The 21,241-nt window shown below is 42.2% G+C and overlaps 1 protein-coding gene across 1 annotated transcript in view; it reads left to right on the top strand.

Annotated features, from left to right (window-relative positions):
• Positions 1-21,241, top strand: part of LTBP1 (latent transforming growth factor beta binding protein 1) — a 1,129,437-nt gene that overhangs the window by 919,631 nt on the left and 188,565 nt on the right. Inside the window, exons 20-21 of the mRNA XM_086926894.1 lie at positions 6,824-6,946; positions 14,239-14,361. Coding sequence (XP_086783020.1) covers positions 6,824-6,946; positions 14,239-14,361 — 246 coding nt within the window. The remainder of the gene's footprint in view (positions 1-6,823; positions 6,947-14,238; positions 14,362-21,241) is intronic.

Here is a 21,241-nt window from a genome sequence, read left to right as displayed (position 1 = left end):
CACTGAGCTCCCCCTTGACCAGAAAGAAACCCCTAAGGCTTTCTCTACAAAGCATAACATCAGTCTCCACCTGTAGAGCTCAGCACCACCCCCCCTTTACAGAGCAGTATCACAAAAGATTGAAGAGTGCAGGCGCCGTCCTTGCGCTGCACACCATTCTACAACTAGTCTCGGTATTCTGCAAAACTGTATGAAAGTGTGTATTAGAATTTTTGTAATGCTCTAGTACAAAACAGCAACAGCAATGAATTCAAGTAACAAGTGTACAAGATTTGGACACAGATGGCCTACTGTTTAGAATGTAAAGCCTTTAAAAAAAATTCAACTCCACATAATTACACTCTGCTCAATACCACATAAATACATCCCACACAACTCCACACCATGTCACATATTTCCCTTCAACATAATTTCACTCATCGCCACACAGTTCCACGCCACACAATTTAACTCCTCACATTTCCAATCCACACCAAATAATTCCACAATACCCAACATATTTCCCCTCCAAAACACGATTCCAATACACACCACATACATCCACTCCACCCCACAGAATTTCACATAATTCCACAAAATTTAACACCACACCACATAATTCCACTCCACTACATGCCATTCCACAACACTCAATACCACTCTACATAATTACACTCCATGACACATAATACCACCCCCTAGACTCAGTGAAGTCTTGAGGTACCGACAGATAGAGCGGGGCCTCAATATCCTGAGCATGGTCCAGGTGAGGTGAGGTCCAGTCCCCTGTCAAGCTGGATGTCATACGCATCCCTTGATGTGGAGGAACAGACTGTTTATTCATTCACTGTATCACAGCAAGTACTTATCTTTAAATATGGAGAACAGAGGCCCTGAAGAAAGCATAGGAAAGCATAGCCCACTTAGCTGAAACATGTTGGCCCCTTAATGGCAGTTATTTGTTTGAGCTGCAGTTTGCACTGTTCTGTTTTTAAGTAGGGGGTGTGTCGGCATTCTTAGTAAAAATATTCTTTAGTGGGACACATCATCTTATTTTAATTCACTTTCCCTTGCACTGCTTTCTTTCTTTTCTCTTTTTTCAATGGGCACTTAGTAGCAACCACCCATTGTACTCTTTTCCAGTGATTTTTGGCCGGGACCCAGCCTTGCACAAAATGGCGTGGTGTCCTCTATGATCAAGTGGTTCACCATCCCCTGTAACTGGTTGACCAAATGATAGAATTGATCACCTGGATGAGTTGATGGTTATCCAGATTCTAACTATGTGGCTGATCCCTACCATATTATCACAGAGAGCCTTTGGTCTGGTGGGTGTTGTTCCTTACATTTAGCTGCTTGCAGTACATTTGATACACTCTACCACTGGGAGAAGTATTGTGCCTTTTCATTGATATTAGGCATTCAGACCCTCGGTTCGTTGTGTTGTTTTATACATAATACCACCCCACATAAGGCCAGTACACTCAATACCACATAATTACTATCCTCATATTTCCACTGCACGCCATGCCACATGATTCCACTACACATAACTCTATTCAACACCACACAATTCCACAATAATCAATTCCAGTCCAACCCACATAATTCCACTCCACACACATCCACTTCACTCCATAACACATTGCTAAAAGACTTTGGGCCACATGCATCAAGCTTTATTCTGGTTGCAAACTGACCAGAAAAGGGCCATTTCTGATGCATGTACCTTTTTGCATTCACAATATAGGTAATCGTAATTTATTGCGATCACCTAAATTGACAATGCATTTAGGGAATAGCAAATTGCGATTCCCTATTTGAAGAAGCATCAATCCTCTCCTCAATGCGACTTTGCATTTAGGATCTTCTAATTACCATCAACTTCAAGTTGATGGTAATTTGCAAATTCTTTGAAAAATGCACAAAAGTGCATTTTTCAAAGTGACATGTGGCGCTCACACATGCCCTTAGGGCATGTGTGTGCCGCATGTGCATACTTACCTTTTGGGGGTGCATCAGGGAGGCCTTAGGCCCATGGCACCCTTTGAATTACCTTCGCAATTTGCGATTACCAATTTGGTAATCTCAATTTGCGAATGCATTCCCATTCATTCCTTTGGGCCTATAGGCCCATAGGAATGAATGGAGTGACATTACCTAATAGCGATTCACAATTTGCAAATCGCTATTAGGCAATGTGTGGGAATTGCAATTTATTTTGCGATTTCCAAATGCATGAGGAATTGTGATTCCTAATAAGCGACCCCCAAAACATCTCTATTTACGAATCGCCATTCCTTATGTTGATGCATGTGGCCCGCCCACTGTAATTGACAACGCCAATAGCTCTCAGATTGCCGGGACATATTGGTTTTGCCAATGCTTGTTATTTTTTCTTGTCTTCCAAGCTTATTGAGGAGTGTTTGAATCCAAGACCAATGTGACATTAAACTCCTTTCCCCACCGTGAATGTGAAATATTTCGCACTTCCTAGAACGAGGCCAAGTTTCCATGATGCGCAGGTCTTTCACCATGATGGATGGCGCAACACAGTCCCTAGGGCTCCCTAAAACCAATTTGAATCCTAACAAATCCATTCATTTGCGCTTGTTGCACAGTAATTTATTAGATTGTAGATTGCTTTATTGCTCTCAGGGGAAGGGCGAAGGAGGAACTGCGCCAGACGCGCCACTAATAAGACTCGCGAATGACTTTGGGAAGCATGATTCCAGACATCCCAGCTGTACTATCCTTGACTGTACACAGGGCGACGCAAGTTTGTTCTGCTGAAAGGATGTACACAAGGTGATACAGGACCGTCCCGGCGGGGAAGGCAGCTGCTGGAAGGGTGGCCGGGGAAGTAACCTCTGTCCAAAGAATAGGCAGACATTGGGATGGGTCCTGTGCTGCTGCCCTGGGGCTTTGGGGTAACCACCAATCATCGGGGAGAGGGGGCGGGTGGGCGCAACAATGGCCTCCTTCTAGAGACTTCCCCTGCATGGCATGTTATTGGATACTGTGTAAGTTACTTACACAAAGAATACTGCATACTAGGGGCCTTATTTATGAAGGCCTTGCATCAGTTTTGCGCCGCCGGTGCGTCACTTTTTGTGACGCACCAGAGGTGTAAAAAATGCGCCTTGTTGCGCCATATTTAAAAAGTGACGCATCTAGGTAGATGTGTCACTTTTTAAACCCCTGCGCCACATTATACCTGCGTCAGGTATAATGTATGCAGAGGGGGCGTTCACCCGCAAAAAGCCTCGTAATAGTGACGCAGTGAAATCTATGAGATTTCACTGCGTCACTTTTAGGATGCTGTTGCGTCAAAATCTTGCGCCTGCCTCACAGCAGGCGTAAGACTGACGCAGGTCCTTTCACATGGGGCTTGCCCCATGTGAAAGGACTCATTGCTGGAGTTGCGTCACTTTTGTGACACACTCCAGCAATGCGTCACTTTTGCGCTTACAGATATGTCAGAAATACTGACGTATCTGTAACTCCTTGCGACATGATGCGTCATACATTAAATATGACGCATCAGGAATGTCGTAAGGAGTGCGCAGTGAAAAGTGACGCATCGCTGTTTTCACACAGCGATGCGTCACTTTTCATAAATGAGGCCCTAGATCCTGAAAAAATATATATGTACTTAGATCTGTGTTCCATTAATGTCAAACTAGGCGCCAGTTAATGACAATGAGGAGTGAGCCTTAAACCTGGAACAAAATATATGTGTTCTCTCGTTGAGTTTCGCAGATATTTTTCCAGTTGATAGCATTGGACGTCTACTTTTAAAACTAAAAACAATAGATATAGTTCCTTGAAGTAAATGTAAACACTGGCAGGGTTTCTTTGTAAGGCTCCATCCCACTATTTTGAGCTCATCTGAGCCATTCCAGACGGGTAGCAACCGTATTCAAATCGGGTCTGTTCCCGCCCCCAAGGGGACAATCCAGAGCAAATTATTAGGCCACATCCTAAACTACTAGGCCCTGTTGGCCCTACTTTGGACATCCCTGAAGTGAAGTGCGCGTCAGAGTTTAACTGTGCTCTAGTGATATGCACCTCAGACCGGACGTTCTCAGGCCAGTCCGCTGTTTGGTGATTGGTGCTTATCCTGGAGAGCAAGAGATGCAGGGTCAGATTGGTAACGCGGGCACTCGAGTAATGGCCGAAGGGACGGTAGCCGAGTTCCAGCTGTGGGCTGCTTTATTGGGCAGCCTGGGGTCTGTCTTTGCTATTAGGATGGATACCGTCAGCAGTCCAGAGGGTGTCTGAGCGGCCTTTCTAGAGGCAAATGGGCGTTGGTATCACTACCTTTCTCTCGCTGGGCCGGCCCATTAATGTATGCTGACTGAGCGGGGGCAGGGGGCCTGAACAGAAGTGGTCTCACTTGCATTCATGAGTGGCTCAGCAGTGTGAACTAATCTGTGCATTTTTTTAAATCTAAGTGAAGTTAATAAAACATGCCCCCACCCTCTTTCTTTTTTTATCAAACTTTGCTGAAGCAGTGTTTTGCAGAAAGGCAATACGCAAATGTGGGCCACTTTTTTATGGTGAGCCCGGGCTGATTTTTGATCCCAATCCAGCCCTTGAGAGATGTACACAATGGTCACTTGCCAAGGCCCTAGTTCCAGATGGTCCTGACGCAGCCCACGTCCCTGACGATCCGACGTCCATTTTCCTCTTGGGGCTCCCATCAGGGGTCTCAATTGCTGCTGCCACACTTTTGCCCATTAGGAGTGCTTAGTAGGAATTTTCCACTTGACCCCCATTAGTGCATCAGCATTAAATCCATTCGTTTTATGACTCTTTGAAGTTGACAGTAGTGAACTTGGACTGTCAAATAAAATAAATAAGTACATAGGATAGATGAATTATTCAAGTCAAACTGATTGACTACTCTTTACAACCTACACATTTCACAGAGTAACCTATACATTGGGCTGCTTATTCACAGAGCCGCCTTTCAATATGCTGAATGAAGACGACTGAGAAACTGGTGTCCCTCATATTGAAAAGAAATTGTAGATTAACAGTGGTAGCATTAGTATGGATACTAAACACAGTATGGGAGCAGTGGAAGCTGCACAAGCCGTAACCATGTTAGAGGTTAAAGTTTCCTAGAAGTACTACTAGTATACATTTAATGCCAGTACTTGTCGTAGTAGTTTGACCAGTTGATGCATTTATGTTGCTGTAGTAGCAGGAGCATAGGTGTTAGAAACAGTGGAAATAGCCACAGTGGCTTTTACTATTAATAATTATCCAGCAGTTTTACTAGTAGTAATAATAATAATAAAAATCTTTATTCAGTATATAAGAATATGACCATAAAAGAAACATCTTAAGCTATACATACATCCAGCGAAAGCAGTTTTCATTAAAAAACAGCGGCATATACATTAAAACCACATTTGTATAATGTCATAGTGCCCCACTGTTGCATAATTTCAAAGTGCACCCATCAAATTTCACTTCTAATTAAGAAATATATATATACAATGAAGTAAAATACGCAACTAATACTTTTGTACCAGCAACACTCAGTGCAAAAAGGTCCCTAGTTTGAGCAGTTGAAGCACGTATATTGCTCGTAGTGTTATTAAGACCAGAAGTGTTGGGTGCATTAGTGGTAGAAACAGAAAAGTAGCATTTCCACTGGTATTCCTAGTAATTGGAGAACATCTTGGCTTACTACTGAAAATAATAGGACTTGGAGGTGAGATACTGAAAATAGCAGTTGAACCTAAAAACCTAGGGCCGTTACTGGTGTTAGCTTTTTGTACGAAGAATTAGTGTACTGCGACTTATTGTAGTGGCAGTAGTATACTGGCAGAATTGGTACTTATAAAAGTAGTTGTACGCATGGTAGGGATGTCCTTACTACTGTGAAATAGTACGGGAGGCACAAGCACGTTTCTCAGCAGTCATCAGTACATGCAGTTGAAATAGAGGGAGCACAAGTAGTAGCTGTGATAGAATACTATTTTAAAGAGAGAAAATATTCCCTATTCCTTATAATTACAAAGGCTTTGTGATGTTTTCAAGTTGCATTTTAAACAAGCACTGGCAAAACCAATTGATCTGGCATCAACTGCCAAGCTTTTGAATTTGCTACAGCCTATTTTGTTTGTGACTGGTGTTTGTATGAACAACAAGCCACTGGTACCTTAAAATAAGCCTTGTCGCAAATGCGGAATTAATATATATTTTTTAAAGTGTAAGAAGAATTCCTCGCACCAGTAGTCCCAGGCACTAAATTGTAAAGTTGCGCAGATAGGTAAACCAGTGACTTTAGTGGGCGGCTCCTGTGTCTAATGCGATATGTTGTGGTGGGGGCGGAGGTAAAATGAGGAATGAAGTTACAGCACACCAATCAATGAAGAAGGCTGCTTTAAAGCCCCTGTAAGTAAGCATGTGTGTGTTTTATAAAAACAAAAAGTCCATCGCCAGACCTAAAGTTGGATTAAATAGGTTGCTGTAAAATTGACTTGATGGCTTGTATTTTATATGGTTTAAATGAAAAGGAATAGATGAAACTGACTCAATACGTTTGGTTGTAGAGGAATTTCAACTGTACGAAATAACAGATCCCTCCTAGTGAAGTAAATGTGACAGACAACTTAGAAAGTAATTGGCTGCAAAGTAACACTTTCTAATTAATGTGCACTGAGGTGAAGGCAGCCGTGTATGGTATATATTTATAATTGTGAGGTGCTGAAGTGGTTTCACATTTTTCAGTGATTAGTTTCATTCGCAGTGGCGTAGACCTTCTGGGTTAAGAGGTATAAGTTTAATTTTGTTGCATGTTTCTCTTTGTACTCTTGTCTTGAAGACATAGACGAATGTCAGGATCCTTCAGTCTGCATGAACGGTAAATGTTCCAACCTGGAAGGGTCGTACATGTGTACCTGCCACAAGGGTTACGAGCTGAGTGGCGACAGAAGACAGTGCAGAGGTAAATATGATGCTGCAACATCTTGATACGTCACTTTGCGTTTCCTCCTTTGAAACAAGCATTGGCAATGCCAATAGGTCTGACTTATGAATGACAGTGCCTTGTGTGCCATTGCTGGGTTTAGGCAGTCAACAAGTCAATATACATGCACTTTGGTATTCAACTTTGCCCTCATGTATTTATTCATCCATCCACTGACTCATTCTTGAATTAATCCACCGACAAAATCAACAGGACATGCTTCCACAAAGGACAATGCTCGACTTATCTGCTTATCAGCGTGAATTATTTAATTTAATGGCTACAAATCAAAGCTCGATGTGTTTCTGAGCTCCTGGCTCCTTGTTCACAAGTGATTTGGTTTGACATTCCAGCCATTTTTTTTTTTATTGCACCACATTTTTTTTTCAATAGAAATAAAAATCATGAAAAAGAGACAGATTTTCACTCGGGGTATAAATAATATGCAAATAAACATGCTAATTGATATTTCTATCGTCCGGCAGGCACTGCCTACCACTTTATATGCAGAGAGGGAGAATTGGTCTATAAATGAAAGTAAACACAATTACTTAAATACTGCTTTCTGTATGTGCCAGAGTCAGTTTTAACACTGGTAACTGTATCAATTTAGTTTTAACAATCCATAAGGAGTTTAAGCCTTAAACTGTCAACATCATTGAGCTGAAAAGCACTGAAGTAACTTGCCTTAATTAATATATATGTGTTTTAATGACCAAACATTTGCAATCTATTATCAATAATATCGCCCTAGTGGGCTGCTTTAAACTTTGTGCTACTTTCTTCATAAGAACCAATCAGATTCAATTACAACTATATCGACAAAGACATAACACGCTGCAACTATATCAACAGTACCCCATGCTGCCACATTGTACATCCACAATTCTGCCCCAGTGGGCCAAATTAATTTTTTAATAAATAACATTTAGAAAAAAATCTAAAAAATAGTCTTTGTCATGTGTCATCAAACGAACAATTATAGCTTGGATCGTCTCCACGATGTGTGGATTATGTCAATCTCACAGAGATACTTCAGTATACACACTCCTGCTAGATAAATTAGCAGTCTTGCTTCTTATTGTTTCTCAGATCCCGTAAATCTGGAAAAAAAGAGATGAATAAAATGTATTAAAAATACTTTTTCTCGCAGTGTACTGTGTTGTTCTTATCGGTCATGAGGGAGAAGTACAGATAAACAATCATAAGTATTGTCAGAATTCTCAGTAATTACCCTTAATGGACTGCTAGCTCTTCATCCAGATTGTGCCCTGAGAGAAAGAGTGTGTTATACTTTATAATAAATCTAGACTCTGAACATCTCAGATCTTGTTCTCTGTGTTATCGGAGAAAACAAAACCATTCAAATTACAAAGCATTTAACCTGTAATTCATACTATGCCTTTTATGCCTTGAAATGTCCATGTGACAAGTATTACATAGAAAGCACGATACACAAGGCAAAGAAGAGGGTCCGTGAACATTTATGAGCTATCACAAAAGAGGATAATAAGTATCCTACCAGTAAGGGCTATAGCTTGTACCAGTGGCTTGACGAAAGTATACAACACCGGCTTACCGAAGTGTACATAAAGTGACAACCATCAGGCATACATTTACAAAATTACAAGTATTTACAAATTTACAGTTGGCAGACGAATATACAGCCCTTCTCAATAGTGCCTAAAAATATGTATCACATTGTGATTCTACTCACAGGGTTTGTCAAAATGGGCTATCAACATGAAAAACATTGTCTGCTATGGTAATTTGTGAGATTACGTGTAACCAAATACCTTTCTGCAACCTGTAACATTATGTGAAAACAATCCACTGTTAGCCATCTATTGAATTTATTATATGCTTTCAGAATAAATAAACAGAACAGTGGCTTCCTCGGGGGAAGCTGATAGCCTATGCAACAATAATTAAGTGGTCTAATAAAAGATCAAAGTTCATAAAAGACCAACTGTTTTAATAGTTATACACATACTTACATGCACATGTTTATGCTGGTATTAAACATATACAAACATTGATGGTAACTTCACTAAAGTACATGCAATTGTACAAAAGACACACACAGTAGGCACTCCAATTGAACGATGCAGTGATAGTGATAAGTGAAGGATCATGAACAATGGTGCCCAGTGTTACAATAACTAACAGAATGATGACTTAAAAGCATAAACCTTTGAAGGAACCTGACTCAAAATGACCATATAGGTTCCATCATTAGCAAAAAATATATCTAAAGTCAACATATATACGACAACGTTTCAACCCCTATAAGTACACTTGAATTGGGGTCTTCATCAGGACCCTACTGGCAGACACCTCACAAAAAAGATCAAGTACATAGAGATTTACTTCTGGATATTAATGTATAGTTTTGTGGATCCAACGACTGAAAAAGAACAATAAACGTTTCCTTGAGAGTCGGGATACAGGTGCCAAAGCTGCCTAACACTGTATCTGAGGACACAATCTACCTGATGAAGAACCCGATTTGGTCCTGGTGCGAGTATAAGCTGTGTCACAAGCAAAAAAGGGCTATATAAACAGCCTTTTTAGTTCAAACAAACAAATTTGGCCCGTTCAATTCCTGTACCCTGGGAAACCAACATGTGGGTGGAGCCAAAGCCACTCTCTCATGAGTACTCCAAAAGCTCTTATTTGTTGCTCACATAAGGTCAGGCGACAACCACTCTGTTAATCCACACCTAAAATCCATGTAGACTAGTGTAGCCATGGAAATCCCATACTGGGCTTAATCACACAACTGCACTCGGAAGTCTAATGTGAATGATAGAAGGGGAGGGATCTGGGGCTGGAGTACGTTCCTCATGACTGACTATCCCCCATCTGTGCTGCTGCTAGAGAAAAACATGCATACAAAAATCTAGTCATATAACAGTTTACCTTTTCATCTCAGGTCCAACTCGGACCTTACCTCTTTTAGGAAACATCTAAAAACTTTTCTGTTCAATAAATAGGTGTCCTTTTGTATCCAGCCCCACTGAGAACACTTGTTAGCATTCAGCGCTGGGACGCCTCCGGGCAGCTATTCTGCGCTTTACAAAACTCATTTTCATTTCATTTCATAAGACTTTAACAGCATTACAGTGCCAGGTTTGTACCCCCAAGTTCTGTCTCAGAAAACCATATTGCTGCTGGTAGAGGCATCTGGATAACAAAAAATAACACAGCTGTTTGAAGGGGAAGCAGCTTTTTCTGTGGAAGCTCACAACTTCTGCCCAGCCAAATCAAGTACTCCTGAAGGTGATGCAGGGTATCTTCCACGAACTGGGAGATATGTTTCCAATATTTTTGTTATCACTTAGCACATACAATGGAAGTACTTTTGTGCGTTGGAGTTTCCAGTATGTATATCTCCTGGTGACTCATTATGCCTATAGTGGAGCTGGGGACCTCTGTATGGCTTTCAACCACTACCTTCTGCCTTGAGTTCTAAAGATCATCACTACCTGGCCCAATGCCAAACTAGTGCCACTGGATTGGACAAGAAGATTTTGGTACCCAGATTTCCTGGGCATGAGCATCTGTCCTCCACTCAGGCTGCTGCTCCGGGAGGCTCTTCTAATTGAAGCAGCAATGTAGGGTCCTGCACCCGGTCCTGCTCAATCTTCATCTCTATGCCTGGTGATTGAGCTGCAACAGTTGACTGCATGCGACCTCCATGCTGAAGTTGTTTATGTCTTGCTGGCAGCCAGGCATCCGTCCATGAAACCATTTTACACCATCCATTGGAGCTAGTTAGTGGTTGGGTGTGGTACTCAGAAGTTTGACTCGTTTCAAGCAAAACTATCCAAAGCGTTGCTTTTATCGTTGTCCCGAGCTCAGCAAGGACTTGATTTGGGCATAGGTAAAAGTTATTTGTCTGCTCTTTTGTGTTTTTTTGCTGTTGATGGAACCACCCTCTTTATTCAAATCACCTGTTGTGATGAGTTTCTTTAAAGTTTTGAGGAAAATGTTACCGCCTACACATTTCATTATGCCTCAGTGGGACCTGAACTTAGTTCATGTATTCCTATTGTGTACTCCATTTAAACCACTGCCCATCTGGCCATTGTGGCTTCTAACTCTAAAGACGGTTTTCCTCATCACCATAACATCAATGCAGAAGTTTGAGTGAGCTGCAAACTTTCTCTGTCAACCCACCATACACACCATACTTTCCAGACATGCTGATGTTGAGGATATGAACCTCCTTTCTTCAATAAGTGGCAAATCCTTTTCACATCGGGCCAACCCTCACACTCCTGGCATTCTTCACGCTCTTTACCCCTTTAGAGACGAGAGAAACTCCATTGGCCAGAACGCAAAAGAGCTCTCAGTTTTTGCATTGATCGTACCAGAAAACATTGTGTGGACTATCATCCCTCGGTTGCATTTGCGGGAGTGAAGAAGGGCAGAAATGTGCAAAATATGACAAATTCTCTCTGAATTGTTCTCTCTATCAAAATCTGCTGTGTACTGGCTAAGAAGCAGCCCCCTGAAGGCTTTTGGGCTCATTCCACCAGATCCAAGGTGGCTACCACTGCTTTAGCATGCAGAGTGCCTGTTTTGGACATTTGCAAGCCTGCTACATGGGCATCACATCACATATTCACAAATAACTCTGTATGCATGATTGCATATGTATCAGACATGATGTATTACCTGCATATCTGAAGTCTGAGACATAAGGCTTGGCCTAGTAGTTCTGCATACACCTGCAAACAAACATAAGCCAAAAATGCCCAAAGAGCATCTGAAGCAAACTCTAAAGAGCCTTCTGACATGAACAGCCAGATGTGCTTACGTCAGCACTATTCAATTCCAATAAAATGAGGCTAGATGTGTTCACTAAGAGATATTGTGACCAGAGGTCGTTTCGAAAATTTAGTTTGTTGCGGTGGCTGAATGTTAAGAACACAAGGTACAAGACATCTGCAGATTACTCTGTAAATGCATTTTCAGAGTCAGTAGTGATGTCCTGTAGGCGTGGGCGGAAAATCCGTTCCGCTCGCGGATTTTGCGGATTTTCGGGAAATCCGCAATCCGCGAGATTTGCGAATTTCCCGCAAAATCCGCAAATCCGCGAGCAGCGGATTTTGCTCGCACTGCTCGCACTGTTCGCGTGAGTTCGCGCCCCGCGAATAAGTGCAAAATTGCAGAAATACGATCTTAGCAAAACTGAAAGTAACTACTTACCAGGTTCAAAAGTTCAGGCTCATCATTAGTAGCCATTTCCTGGAGTGCTTCCTGAGGGGCCCCTCCAGAGTTCAGTTGCCAGTTGAAACTATTATGTGACCCTGCTCTGAACCTCAGAATAGTTACACATATGCCACAAAGGTCCTGAATTACAGCTAAGGGAGACAAGCAGGAGCCAGGCTGGAAGTTAAAATCCATTAATCAGCCCCTAATTCATTATTGTCAGTTGGGGCAGGGCAGGTGTTGTAACTAATTTTGCAACAATGAAAGCACTTAGCAAGTGCAAAAGATCACTAATCAGGGCGCACTAAGGAAGCAGGTGCCAGCTAAAAAAATATTCTGTGACACATGAATCAGCCCCAAATTAATTCAGGTCACTTGAGGCAGGGAAGGTGTGCTTTGCTTTGCCGAAAATAATGTACACTGGACAACCAGAGGGTGTGGTGATGAAACAGAGGGTGGCATGGGTGGGCCAGAGGGTGGCATGAGTAGTCAGAGAGTGGCAGTGGTGACAGAGAGTGGCAGTGATGAAGAAGAGTGTCCCAAACAGGCTGGACACGTAGAAACAACAAGTTCGCGAAACTTGCGACCCGACAGGTAAGTTCGCAATTTGCGAAAGTGTACAAAACCCTCGCGAACTGGCAGAAACACGGGCGAACACAAAAAAAAAAAAAATCCGCAAATTCGCGGGAATTCGCGGATTTTGCGGATTGCGAATCCGCAAATCCGCAAAATTCGCGAACGCGAGATCCGCAAAATTCGCTCATGCTTAATGTCCTGCCATCTTGTTTTCTCATTGTGCATATTTTCAGCTTGGCAGTCATGTTACATGTAGGCACAATGTGGCGACCACCTTGGATGTATAGAAAATAATGTTCCAAAACCACTGAACATAACTTTCTCTGCTTCCAAGATAGACAACACGTTTTTTCTACACTCATTGTGCCAACCATCTTAGAATACAATTCAAAGATGGCTGGCCATTGGCTTGGCCTCTGCCAGTCAAATTTAAACATTTTGATAAGCAAAGCCTAAGCCAATAGGGATGGATAGCCAGCATAGAGAGAGAGAGAGTCAGGAAACAGAGAGAGAAAGAAACACTGAGCTTCAACAGTGCTCGGTGTCAGAGGTAGAGGGAGTGGGACAAAGGAAAACAGGCATTGGAGTTGGGAGAAAAGATGATGCCTGGGAATGCGGGGCTAGAAGGACCTCTGTCCTTCTAGCCCCGCATTCCCAGGAGAGTGGATAATAGAAAGCATTAGCACAAAACAGAGTTGAGAGAGAGGGAGAGAGAGGGAGAGATAGAAAGAGGGAGGAGGGAGCAGGAGGTGCACTCCAATTGAGTGCTAAATCACTATTGGCATAGAAAGGTAGAAAGAAAAATGGTTACTTAATGCCAGCAGTGGAAGGATAAACTTAAACAATCTTAATAAGCTTGAACTCTAAATGCTTCAGGGAATGGCAAAACACTAGAAAACAGGTTTAAAGCCATTGAATCCAGAGCAGGAAATTGAAATAGACAAGAAACTCATCAAATCTTGAACAAGGGCAGATCTTAAGCCCACTTTAACAATATCTTCAGATATCGGTTACATTTCTGTTTGCGACAGACTGCCAAAGCTTTCTGTGGCAAGATTGCAACAAGAAGCTCTCAGAAAATGTGTACGTTTAAATATATGTCTAGAAAGTACACAAGACAAACTACTTTATAGTTCATATTTCCTGTGTGGCAGTGAAGGAGACATCGTAGCTTCTGAGTTTTCAGCTTGCACATACGTAAGAGAACAATCCACTCGTATCAAGGTGGAAGTAAGTTCCAAAGTTTGAGGGCTTTTTTATAAATGAGGAACCTTCGGTTTGGGTGTGACCTAGCCTCTTACCTGTCAAGACCCACTAAAGATACTAAGTGTATGCACTATGTATTTTGAAGGGGACCAGGCGGATTCTTGGAGTAATATAAGTGATGATAGTTAGATTATGGGGCCACTTGTTTAAATCCACTGGACATGTGTGTATCCATTTGCTTCTAAACAGCTTAATTTCCTTTTATTTAGATATTGATGAATGCCAGCATGGACAATTGTGCACTAACGGTCAGTGTGAAAACTTAGATGGTTCTTTCAGATGCACCTGTAGCCCGGGATACAAACTCAACGCCGCCGGTGATCAATGTGAAGGTGCGTATAACCCATCCTGCGAAACGATGTGTTGCCAGGATTGTACTATGGAATATCAAGCATAGGAATATCATGGTATCAGAATATTGTGGACAGAATATAGAGGGACAAGATTACAAAAGGAAAGTGCAGATGCTGAAAGTGTAGATCTTCTATTCTTAACTCCACATCTTGCAGAAATAAATATTGTCACTGTACATATCTATTGAGTTAGGTATAGAAAATCTATACTTACTTAGGCTTGCAATATTTCAGCTTTGATATTCTGGTCAAGATATTTCGTGCCATTGAGATTCTAATATTAGTATTCTGGGGCACACCGTCTCTAGCTGAGAAACTATTTTTTTCTTTTTCATATAAAAAGAATGATTCATTTAAAATGGACTTCTGAATTTGTATGCTAACTAAAGGATTACATAAGGAAAGCATGTGGTTAGTCCTAGTTGTTGCCCTTGGGTTGCTACGGATACAACACAGGGTGGAGTTCAAGCCAAGCGCTTCTAGATTCAGAACTCCTCCACCCAATATAAGGAGCTGTGATATTCAGTTACAATAAAGACCTTTACTTCAGAGAAAGCCATTCTCCCATCATGTCTGCAACTTGAGAATATTTTGGCTTGGCTGAACTGGAATGATGTATTTTCCTTACAGCTGAGCAACAATTCACTTCAGCCTTGATTACAAGCCAGTCATATTAAAGCCTCTCCAACAGTGATTCATTCGTAAAAGAATAAGTGCTGAGGCCTAAACTTTTCTCCGGACCAGTTGACGTTGCTGAAGATCATCAGGGTTACAGAATAACACGATTGTCCAGTCTTGATTCCACCTCATCTCTCTTTCAATCCCCTCCATACACCCCCTGCCCATTTATCTCACTCTTTTGTATTCCTACTTTCTCCTATGTGACTTTTCTGCCTTTCTCTCTCTCGCCCTGTTTCAAAATTTGAAGATGAAAAGTATGTACTGGTCCCCCAATTACAGTGCTGGTGGGCCTCATTTGAAAACACTAGCTCAAATTAAGCAATACCTCTGCCATGTTGTGTTTTCAGTAGCATGTGAAAATACAGACTGAAAGAAAGTGGCTGCCAAAAGAGACTCACAATATTTACTGTCAAAACATCTACCATACATAATTTTCTCACTACTGAACTGGTCTGCACTAAAACTCACTATTTACAACACGTTTTCCTTCATTTAGAAATTTAAATAAAGTCAAAATATTTGTAAGGATACATTTGAGAACTGTAGATGGTTTGTCCATAAAGTGTGTTGAGTCACTATTTTTGCTGTCAGTATTTTCCATTTATGTGTTAATCTCTCTCCTCACCATCTCCCTATGGGTTGATTTTAGGGACAGTAAGGGTCAGGCACTAACATAAGATGAGTGACTGGGCCTCAAGAGTGGAGCTGAATTAAGGGAGTAACCTGTTTCTGCTACCTGTGCTTGTTCTTATGTTTCCAGTCATATCCTGTCAGTTTTGTGTGTTTTGTCAGTCTCCTCTTGTTGGTTTATATAAATGGCCCTAGCTCCTACGTATCCTGCTTCATGATTATGGTCAATGAATGTGACAAAGACGTCTGGCTTTGCATAAATTACCTGTACTGGTAAGGTGCCCTGCTCTCACACTCCATAGAAGGTGAAGCGGCTGTTGGACTTGGTGTTGTGAGTGGAAACTAAGTGCAGACCGGAGCTCAACATTCCAGTTAGTAAGAGAGGGAGCATGGTTTGTGCCCCAGTGTATGTGGTTTATCCTGTTTTTATTTGTGTATTTTTTGCATCTGTGTATATTTCTAATCTGTGTGTGTGTGCATCTGTGTGTGTGTGTGTGTGTGTGCATGTGTGTGCGTGGTCATGTGAATGTGTGTGTGTGTTTGCCTGTTTGTGTGTGTGTGATATTGGAACAAAGAGACAGAGTAGGTGTGGGTCAGTTGCCCATCCAAAAAATATCACTGCTAATGTTAAAGGGCTTATGTCAAGAGCAGTAGAACCTAAGTTACCGGGGAACCACTGAAGTTAGTTGGCTGTTCCATAATAGAGGAAACTTAGCCAGAAGAACTTATGTGTGTTATTAAAGATTTATGTTTTAGTCTGTAGTGGTGGGACATGATCTCCAGGTGCAGTTGTTGGCGCCTGATCTGAAATAGTGGGAGCCAAACCACTAGATTCCATTTGTATTACAGTTTTGATAATGCTTTAATCATTGAATACCCATAGAGAACCACATTAGCTGGCATTTGGAGTGCACCCAGAAGTAGGGATGCTATGCCAGTAATGACCGGAGAAAACCACAGATAGCTACAGTATTATGTTTGTGAGGACCACTCAAAAGTGTAGGTACTGCATCCCAAGTTATCAAATGATGTGGTTTTTACCAGAATTGGAGATGTTGTAACCTATGTTTAAGGTCGATAGGGCTACCAACGTGGATAAGCCACAGTGAAGACCCACAAACAACCACAGTAGGAGGTCTGTTTGGACTGCAGAGCCTTTGCCCCCCAGGCATAACAACGCAATGTTTTTATCACGCATCCGTTAACACGCAATGCCTTCACCATGCATTGCCATTACCATGCATGTTTTTAGCTCTCATGCCTTTTCAACGAAATGGTAAGTATATATGAGATAAATGTGTATGAATATATAGCTAGGTTCCTATATTCCCAATAGGCTCTGCGCATTGGAATAATATAAACAGCAGTGTATACGTAGGACTGAGGTCGACTAGGTCTCTACTGACTATATTAGACTTAATTAGTTTCGACAGCTAGCTCAGAGGTCACTAGAAACTTTCTCGAATGTTCAGGAAAGAGTTAACTCTCCGGATTAGACAAGACGGGATTAGCTTCTGACAACCATACAAACATGACACCTTTGCTCCCTCAGAATAGAGTGTATCTCTAGAGTCGTGTGAAAACAATAGGCAGCTATTTCACTCAGTCAATCGTGCATACTTAGTTTCACCAGAGTGCAGAGAAATAGAGAGACGGGCGTTTTTCAATAAAAGGTGTTATTTTATTAAGCAATCTTCTTTCTCATGCAAGAGAAATGAATTGCCACAATTGCAATACTTATTATGAAGTAAAGTGCGTACAGTAAAAGTAGTATTATGAAATAATACTGTAAAAGCATAGATATGGTTTCTTAGCCATATGATACTTTAAAATAGATAAAATATATATACATACATAAAACCATTGACTAACGTACTCAACTGGTGATTCTAACTACGCCTACCCCGATGTACCTGACCTAAGGCTAATACTTGGGAAGGAGTAAGTAAGTAGCAGTTTGAGTTAAGTTGGTTAAGATTGTTTTTTGCCAAGGATCTGAATCAAGAATTCTCTTTAAGGGTTTAGTCAGCTCCGTACCTTGGTAATAGAATTTGGGAGGTCTGGTATCTCTTTCTTCAGGACTCGATCTCCCAGCAACCCGCAAGGGTGACTCGGGAACACCGGAGCTGGATTTTCTTGGCGTGAGAAAAAGTAGCTTCTCCAGCGCGTCAAAGGGGAGGGGCGGCTTCCGTGGGCTCTCGCATCAGCTGGGCTCTTGGGCAAGTAGATAGCCGCTCTGCTCCAAACCACCGTGTGTTTGCTTAAGGCAACTGTTGGTATTTTATACCTGAAAGGTGCCAGGTTTGACGTAAGGTTGGACATAAGACGTCACTAAGAACTAACAGTTCCTTCTGTACTCCAGGAGTTCTTGTTCAAATCAAAACAAAAGCAGGGGGGAATTTCCCGGGCTGCTGGAGGCTTGGTTTGTTTAAAGAACGCGTTGTGCTTTCTAGGAGTCGATCGGAGTAGCCGTGCTGTGCTTTGGACTGCATAGGCTATTACTGAATATGGATATGATTCTTATGCCTTTATAAGGATACTAGCGGCCCGTCCCGACGTTGTCCGGGTAAAAAAAGGCTAGGCAGCAATGGTTTTAGTATCATTGTACATTCGTCCCACATGATAAGAGACACATTTTGAAGCAGTGTCCCCAAAGGTCCGTTTTTCCAAATAGAGCATATTGAATCCCTTTCAAGGGAAACTGTTAGAGGCAGTTCAAAGGTAGAATGTGCTGTCTTCCCAGCTGTTAGCAAAGTGGCAGCTATTCCAGATGAAGCAACAGCTAGAGCCAAATTCCCAGAAGATCGAACTTTGGCAAGTATGAGGTTGATTAGGTAAGTCTTTCCTGTGCCACCGGAGGCGTCTACGAACAGTAGTTTGCCTTGCTTCTTTTCAACACTATCAACTATGGTGTTGTAGGCAAGTTGTTGATCGGGAACTAAGTTAGGCAAGTGTTGAGCAAGGTAGTTATTTAGCTCTGGAATATTGTGTGCGGTAGCGATATTGTGGTATCCAGTTAGGTTAGTTCGGACCGCTGGCGGCAGGCTGAAATCTTGTAAGGACTTCTCGCTTAATAGATACAGTGAGTCTTCAATTTCTATAAGTCCTTGGTTTATGATTTCATTGTTGATAGCAGCCCGTGCCGACGTTGTCGGGGTATGAATTGCTGCCAGCCAGTAGTATATTGTTTTGTAGGATTTCGTTTTGATAGCATTTCTTATCTGTGACAGGCCTGTGAAACGCTCCGATTCACAGTGCACTGCTGATGCACTTAAGAGTGCGCGTTCAGTAGTGTGTGAACTCGACTTTCCCTACTTTATATTTCTTTGCAATATTATATAGCGCAAACTCGACAACATGGCATGAGCACAATTTACATTACAGAAGAACACATTCATTTGTGGTAGGCACGGAGAGACAAAGCGATTTGCCTGGAATCACTGGATGTTGAGCTGATGCAGAGATTCGAACGTAGCTCCCCAGCTCTAAAGTTCGCAATTCTAGAACTTGTGGCGGTAGGTGTGTCTAAAAGTGTATGTTGGTGCTGGCCATCAATGAGAGAGACCTGTGCATTTTTCAAATGGGTGGTGAAAAAATATGAGTATGTTGCTGGAGATGTGGGCCTCCGTGCCACCAATGTATTTACCGGGGGAGGGTAAACACCGATTATTCTGCAACTTTCTTTCCGCATACCATCACTCCGCATACTTTCATCACGAAAGTACCATGACTCCGCAATGCCATTATAACGCATGGCATTACATTTTATATGCTTTTACTACGCATACATTTACAACGAAATTCGTTGTAAATGCATGAATGGTAAAAGCATGTTTTTTTTAATGTTTGGATAAGGTAAGTATGGGTATAGGGGTATATGTTTTGGGGTACTGAGGTATATGTTTTGGGGTGTTTTAAGGGTTCAGATATAGTTTTGGGTTATGGGGTACAGGGGTAGTTTTAGGGTTTAGCGATAGGTATGGGTTTTGGGGTACAGGGGTATTTTTAGGGTTCAGGGCTAGATTTGGGATTTGGGGTAAAGGGGTATTTTTAGGGTTCAGGGGTAGGTTTGGGTTTTGGGGTACAGGGGTATTTTAAGGGTTCAGGGCTAGGTTTGGGTTTTGGGGTACAGGGGTATTTTTAGGGTTCAGGGCTAGGTTTGGGTTTTGGGGTACAGAGGTAGTTTAGGGTTCAGGGGTAGGTTTGGGTTTTGGGGTACAGGGGTATTTTTAGAGTTCAGGGCTAGGTTTGGGTTTTGGGGTACAGGGGTATTTTTTGGGTTCAGGGGTAGGTTTGAGTTTTGGGGTACAGGGGTATTTTAAGGGTTCAGGGCTAGGTTTGTGTTTTGGGGTACAGGGGTATTTTAGGGTTCAGGGGTGGTTTTGGGGTACAGTGGTATTTTTAGGGTTCAGGGCAAGGTTTGGGTTTTGGGGTACAGGGGTATTTTTAGGGTTCAGGGGTAGGTTTGGGTTTGGGGGTACAGGGGTATTTTAAGGGTTCAGATATAGTTTAGGGTTTTGGGGTATAGGGGTACTTTTAGGGTTCAGGGGTAAGTTTGGGTTTTGGGGTACAGGGGTATTTTAAGGGTTCAGGGCTAAGTTTGGGTTTTGGGGTACAGGGGTATTTTTAGGGTTCAGGGCTAGGTTTGGGTTTTGGGGTACAGGGGTATTTTTAGGGTTCAGGGGTAGGTTTGGGTTTTGGGGTACAGGGGTATTTTTAGGGTTCAGGGCTAGGTTTGGGTTTTGGGGTACAGGGGTATTTTTAGGGTTCAGGGTAGGTTTGGGTTTTGGGGTACAGGGGTATTTTAAGGGTTCAGGGCTAGGTTTGTGTTTTGGGGTACAGGGGTATTTTAGGGTTCAGGGCTAGGTTTGGGTGTTGGGGTACAGGGGTATTTTTAGGGTTCAGGGGTAGGTTTGGGTTTTGAGGTACAGGGGTATTTATAGGGTTCAGGGCTAGGTTTGGGTTTTGGGGTATAGGGGTATTTTTAGGGTTTAGGGATAGGTTTGGGTTTTGGGGTACAGGGTATATTTATAGGGTTAAGATGGGTTAGTGTTTAAGGGTGTTGGGGTATTTTAAGGAGTAAAGGTGGGTTATGATCATGGGGTGCAGGGGTATTTAAAGGGAGCAGGGTGGGATTAGCACATAATATGAGACATGGCATGAAGGGTGGAACGTACCACACGCCCCCAGTGTTTGTCACGCCCCCAGCACACGCCCACAGCACACGTCCACAGCACAACGCAGACACGCCCACAAGGGACTACTTTGCTGGCACGGTTCTTTTACCTTTTAAATGTATATGGTGGGCGTCTGTATAGCCTATGTCCTTCTGCTGCAACTGCCCTTTCCAACGCTGTATTGGGTGTTGTGATTGGTGCTGTGGTTCCTGAGATTACCCGCCTCAAAGGTTTGGGCTCTCTCTTTATATTATTAGTATGGATTATTAATTATAACCGCATAAGGGCATGAATCGGGAAGATCGAATTAGGGTCCTAGATAGAAATACAACACCCACTCCACGGATTAATGTCCATCATTACTAAAAAAC

Source organism: Lissotriton vulgaris, chromosome 6, assembly GCF_964263255.1.
Source record: "Lissotriton vulgaris chromosome 6, aLisVul1.2, whole genome shotgun sequence".
NCBI lineage: Eukaryota > Metazoa > Chordata > Amphibia > Caudata > Salamandridae > Lissotriton > Lissotriton vulgaris.
Note: the sequence above shows the minus strand (reverse complement) of the source record. Positions and strands in the feature narration are given on the sequence as shown.